This window comes from Kryptolebias marmoratus, linkage group LG24, assembly GCF_001649575.2.
Source record: "Kryptolebias marmoratus isolate JLee-2015 linkage group LG24, ASM164957v2, whole genome shotgun sequence".
Classification (NCBI taxonomy): Eukaryota; Metazoa; Chordata; class Actinopteri; order Cyprinodontiformes; family Rivulidae; genus Kryptolebias; species Kryptolebias marmoratus.
This window is the reverse complement of record NC_051453.1, coordinates 20,068,473-20,074,533: the sequence shown is the minus strand read 5'-3', so window position 1 is coordinate 20,074,533 and position 6,061 is coordinate 20,068,473. Positions and strand designations below refer to the sequence as shown.

At 34.8% G+C, this 6,061-nt stretch overlaps 1 protein-coding gene across 1 annotated transcript in view; it reads right to left on the bottom strand.

Annotated features, from left to right (window-relative positions):
• Positions 1-766, bottom strand: part of rp2 (RP2 activator of ARL3 GTPase) — a 6,536-nt gene extending 5,770 nt beyond the window's left edge. The window contains exon 1 of the mRNA XM_017423388.3: positions 480-766. Coding sequence (XP_017278877.1) covers positions 480-629 — 150 coding nt within the window. The 5' untranslated portion in view covers positions 630-766. The remainder of the gene's footprint in view (positions 1-479) is intronic.
• Between the last annotated feature and the right edge of the window lie 5,295 nt (positions 767-6,061).

Below are 6,061 nucleotides of genomic sequence, written 5' to 3'. Positions count from 1 at the left end.
CCCCCCCCCCCCCCCAGTCAAACCGGAAGTACAGCCACAGTGGTTGACGCCTGTAATGTCTCAACAAGTTAACTTAAGGCTGTAATGTTGAGTAGTAATCCTGTAATGGGATAAAGCTGCCCCCATGAAGCCAGACACCTGGGTGCTGAATTATGAGCAACTCCTCCTTCCAACTTTACCTACTTTAAAAGGTACAAGCAGGATATTAACTTTATTATTATTTGGATAGAATACGGCGTTCCTGCTCTGGTATATCGAAACACTATGGAGGACACTTATTTTAGACGTTTTTATGTTATTTTAATGAACAAACATAACATTTTCCCAGCCCTGGCAATAAAGGTAAAGGTGTAGCTAGCTAACCACGCAAGCACGCTGAAGGCCAGACAAGCCAATTTAACTAAATATTTTAGCCGCATTCAGTTATCTTCATATTAATTAGTACTTTTTGTTGTTCTTTTTACAGCCTTAGTGGTTACCTTTCCTCGCTTATCCCAGCTGTACTGCTTCGGTGCTTCGTCGGTGTTGTTGCCAAGGGGAACCGCGTTAGTTTCGTCCGTGTTAGTCGGCGTACCACCCTCTTTTTCTCTGGACTTCTTTTTGGATTTCTTTGAGAAGAAGCACCCCATTTTGCCTTTTCAAGAGCAACCAGTTCTGACCTCAGCGTTAGTCTGTGCTGTGGGGGAAAAAAAAATAAAAATGCGACAATTGTAACTACGTGCAGTTCAGGTGACAGGATTTTTTTTTAAGCTTCCCGTTTCACAGATTCGTGAAGCAGCCAATAGACAAACAGATGGTATCTGTAACAGCCAATCACTGACCAGGACAGAAAGACGTGCTCGTAAGGCTCTCACGTAAAGGAGCGTGCACTTCTGATGCGTTTAAATACAACAAGTACAAGTCAACATAACATAAAAATTAAACTATTCTAACCAATGACTTCTAACCAATGACTTATACGGATAGACATGACATCACGTGACTTTGAATGAGCTAAAAACGCCGCCATCTTACGATAGTAATACAGGGAAGGGAGGCCCAGCACCGGAACGTGTTGTTTGGAGGCAGTCGAAAGAGGAAGCAAAAATTTTGGCGGTTGGCATAAACTGGTGTGAGACTGGATTGGGATGACAACTAAGGTAGATGGGGGTGGTGAGGATGATGATATGGATTTTGACAACTGGACTCCGGTAGGAAGAGGTAGAGGTAAGGATAAGGGTTTGAAAGAGGACAGAGAAATTGGTAGTCAGAATAGTAAGCGAAGTTTGGAAGACTGCAGCTCAGATGAAGAAAACAGAGCAGTCAGAAAGAAAGTGACAAACGAAGAGTTTAAGGTAATTCTTAAATTCAGGAAGGAGGATATGAACATTAACCTAAGTCCAATACAGGTTTCAAGAGAAATAAAAAAGAAGCTAGGGGAGGTGGAGTTTGTTAAAACATTACGAGATGGGAACATGTTGATAAAATGCAAATCTGAAGATCAAAAGAACAAATGTATGCAGATTGACAACATTTGCAGAAAAGTAGTTAGTGAGAAACTAATGGTCGGAGAAAATAGAGTATCACGTGGTGTTATCACTGGTATTCCGCTGGAGGAAGATTTAGAAAGACTCAAAAAGAATATTCAGGGGGGAGAAGTACGGAGATTGAAAAGATTGTTAAAGCATGTGAATGGAGAAAAAGTAGAGAGCCTATCGATTCTTCTGGAGTTTCAAGGAGAAGTCCTTCCAGATAAGGTTAAAATTGGATTCATGAGTTTTCCTGTGAGACCATATGTCCCTCCCCCTCTGCGCTGTTTTAAATGCCAAAGATATGGTCATATCGCAGCAGTATGTAAAGGGAAGCAAAGATGTGCCAAATGTGGAGGAGATCATCGATATGATGAATGTGGAGTGGATGTACAAATGAAATGTTGTAACTGTGGTGGTCAGCATAATGCAGCATATGGAGGTTGTGAGGTAAGGAAAAAGGCAGCAGAAATTCAACAGCTGAGAACAATTAAAAACATCACTTATGCAGAGGCAGCAAATAGTGTTCAAGAGAAAAGAATGGTTCAGAAAAATCAACAGGCAATGCCTAGTACAAGTGCTGAGCCCAGCCAAATGTCTAAATCAGGAATGGAAATCACAATGGACAAACTAATATTATTCATGGCATATGTTATCAACTGCACTGATCAGGTAAAACAGAAAACAGAAAAAATTAAAATTATAGTGAAAGGTGCAGAAAAATATTTAGCCGTGAAGGATTTATCTTGGGAAATAATAAATAAAAAGCTTGAAATACATGGAAAACAAGGTGAAGGAAAACTGTAATGATTATCTTGCAATGGAATGCAAGAAGTCTAATAGCAAATGGTCAAGAATTTAAAGGATATATAAATTGTTTGGAAATTAAACCAGATATTATTTGTGTTCAGGAAACATGGCTTAAACCAGAGCTAGACTTTGTGATATCGGGATATGATAGCATTAGAAGGGATAGGGAACAAGAAAGTGGAGGAGGTTGCGTAATATTTGTTAAGCAAGGAATTCAGTATAGGTTTGTAGATAAAGGATCATCTTTAGAATGGCTATCTGTGGAAATTTGGGTTAATAAAGAAAGCATTAGGATATTAAATTTTTATAATCCCTGTAAAAAACTGAATTTAGATCAAATGGAGGAAATGTTTACAAATCTAGGAAGAAATTTAGTTTGTTGTGGAGATTTTAATGCCTTTAGCACTGTGTGGGGTCATAAAAATGATGCAAATGGAGAAGTGGTAGAACAAATAATGGATAAGAAACAATTGGTTTGTATTAATAATGGAGAAGGGACGAGAATTGATATTAGAAACGGAAATGAATCAGCGCTAGATCTAACTCTAGTATCAGTGAATTTTGCCGGGATTAGTAATTGGAAAATTTTAAAAGAATCAACATTGGGAAGTGATCATTATCCTATTGTTATTGAAATTGGATTAGAAATGGGGAAAGATGATAATATAAATATAGAAAAATGGATATTTAGAAATGTTGATTGGGAAAAATATAAAATAATAAGTGATGAAAATATGTTAAAGGTTAATCTAGATTTGGATATAGATAGTGTAAACTCTTCTATCTGTGAAGCTATTTTAGGAGCAGCATGTGAAACAATTCAAAGGAAAAAAGGAAAGTATAAGAAGAAAATAGTATCATGGTGGACAAATGAATGTGATGTAGCAATTAAATCTAGAAATAAAGCCTTTAGATTGTTAAAGAGAAATCAGAATTTTGAGAATTTTCTGGAATACAAAAAGTCACAAGCTCTGGTTAGAAGAATGGTCAAAAGTGCTAAAAAGGTTTATTGGGGAAATTTTTGTAATTCAGTAGGAAGGGAAACAAAAATTTCAAAAATTTGGGGAATGATTAAACGAATGAATGGAATTAGAAGTGAATATGGGTATCCAGTTCTTAAGAATGGAGATGAAATAGCTCTAAATGAGGAGGAGAAAGCAAATATGCTGGGTAGGAAATTTGTTGAAATTCATAGTAGCAATAATTTAAATACAGAAGAAATAAGGAAAAGAAATTCTATAATTAGGGAAAATACTAATTTATTAGAAGTAGATACAGAATATAATGATTTATTGAATCATTCCTTCTCATTATTTGAATTAAACAATGCTTTAAGGAAAACAAAAAATTCTTCTCCAGGAAAAGACAATATTTCATATAATATGATGGAAAAACTTAGTAATTCATCTAAAAAGATATTAATAGATTTCTTTAATAAGATATGGGAAGGGGATTATTTACCTGTGGCATGGAAGGAAGCAATTATAGTTCCAATTTTAAAGCCAGGGAAAGAGAAGTCAAATCCGACAAGTTATAGGCCGATTGCGTTAACATCAAATATATGTAAAACAATGGAAAGAATGATAAATGAAAGATTGAGTTATTTTGTGGAGAAGAAGGGGTGTTTGTCAAAATTTCAAAGTGGGTTTAGGAAAGGTAGAAGTACTATGGATCCTATCTTGTGCTTAGAACATGAAATCAGAAAAGGGCAAGTTAATAAGGAGAGTGTGGTGGCTGTATTCTTTGACATAGAGAAAGCTTATGATATGATGTGGAAAGAAGGGTTTTTAATTAAATTAAGGAAAATGGGGGTTAGAGGATCAATGTTTAACTGGATAAAAGATTTTTTACATAATAGATCTATACAAGTAAGAATAGGTCAACAATTGTCAGAAAAATATTTTGTTGAAAATGGAACACCTCAAGGAAGTATTGTGAGTCCTTTGTTTTTCTCTATTATGATTAATGATATGTTTGATAAGTTAGAGAATGGAATGGGTTGTTCATTATTTGCTGATGATGGAGCAATTTGGAAGAGAGGTACGAACTTGAAATTTATAGTTAAGAAATTACAAGAAGCAATATATAGTATAGAAGAATGGTCATATAATTGGGGTTTTAAAATTTCAATAGATAAAACAAAGACTTTATTTTTCACTAGGAAGAAAGTATCTAATGATCTAAAATTGTTTCTCTATAAACATGATTTAGAAAGAGTAAAGGAATTTAAGTTTTTGGGTTTGTGGATGGATGAAAAACTCACGTGGAGTAGTCATATTCAAAAAGTAGTGGATAAATGTAAGAGAGTATTAAATGTTATGAGGTGTTTGGTGGGAAGAGAGTGGGGCGCTGAGAGGAAAGCGTTGAAAACAATATATACGGGTTTAATTAGATCAGTATTGGATTATGGTAGCCTGGCCTTTGGATCAGCATCAGAAACACTTCTTAAAAAATTAGATATGATTCAGTATCAAGCCTTGAGGTTGTGTACAGGAGCCATCAGAACAACTCCAAGTTCAGCTTTGTTAGTTGAAATGGGGGAATTACCACTTTACCTTAGAAGATTACAGTTAAGATTATCTTATTGGAGTTATTTAAAGGGACATTATGAAAACCATCCATGTCAAGAAATTTTAAAACCTAGTTGGGAAAAGGGGAAAAAGACTTTGAAATCCTTTGGGTGGGAGATAGAAAGTAATGTGAAAGATTTTGATTTATCAACTATAAATATGAGTCAAACAGTTCCTCTATCACTGGTCCATCCATCTCTTTTTCAGGAAATCACTGTGGATCTATCATTGTTGGGGAAGAGGAAAAAAGGACATTTTTCAGAATCATATTCAGTGCAGTCATATATAGAAAATAAATACTTTGGTTATGTTCAAGTGTATACAGATGCATCAAAAAATTTAAGTAGCAACAATGGGGTGTCATTTGTCGTTCCAGAATTTAATATTAAAAAATGTAAGAAAATTTCTGATGGTGTCTCAGTGTTTACAGGGGAAATGATGGGAATTATTTTGGCTTTAGGTTGGATTGAAGAGGTTCGTCCTTTAAGAAGTTTAATTTGTTCTGATTCAAGTTCATCGTTATATTCAATTAAAAATAATCAGTCGAATAGTAGACCGGACCTTCTATTGGAGATTCAGTTAATACTTTATAGAATTCAGGCCATGGGATTAATTGTTAATTTTACATGGGTTCCATCTCATATAGGAATAAAAGGAAATGAGTTGGCAGATAAATTTGCAAAACAAGCCTCAAAGAACAGTTACATTGAGATTCTGATTCCATTTAGTAAAGAGGAAATAAAATCTATTATAAAACAAAAGGTTAAGGAAAGATGGCAGAAGCAGTGGGAAGAAGAAAGAACTGGTAGATGGTTTTATAGTATTCAAAGGAAAGTTGGTGCAATGAGGGGAACAGGAAGAAGTAGAAAAGAAGAAAACATTATATCCAGGTTACGTTTTGGGCATACGGGTTTAAACAGTACACTATTTAAAATGGGGAAACATCCAACAGGTAATTGTGATTTTTGTTTTCAAGAAGAGACAGTAGAACATGTTTTGTTGTTTTGTACAAAGTACTCTGAGGAGAGGAGGAGATTAAAATATAGACTTCTAAAGAACAAATTACAGTTAAAAATACCAGATATTTTGGGATATTCATCTTCATCTGAATACTTACGTTATTTAATAAACTTTCTTAAGGAATCTAAATTGATAGAGAGGATTTAGGTTTTT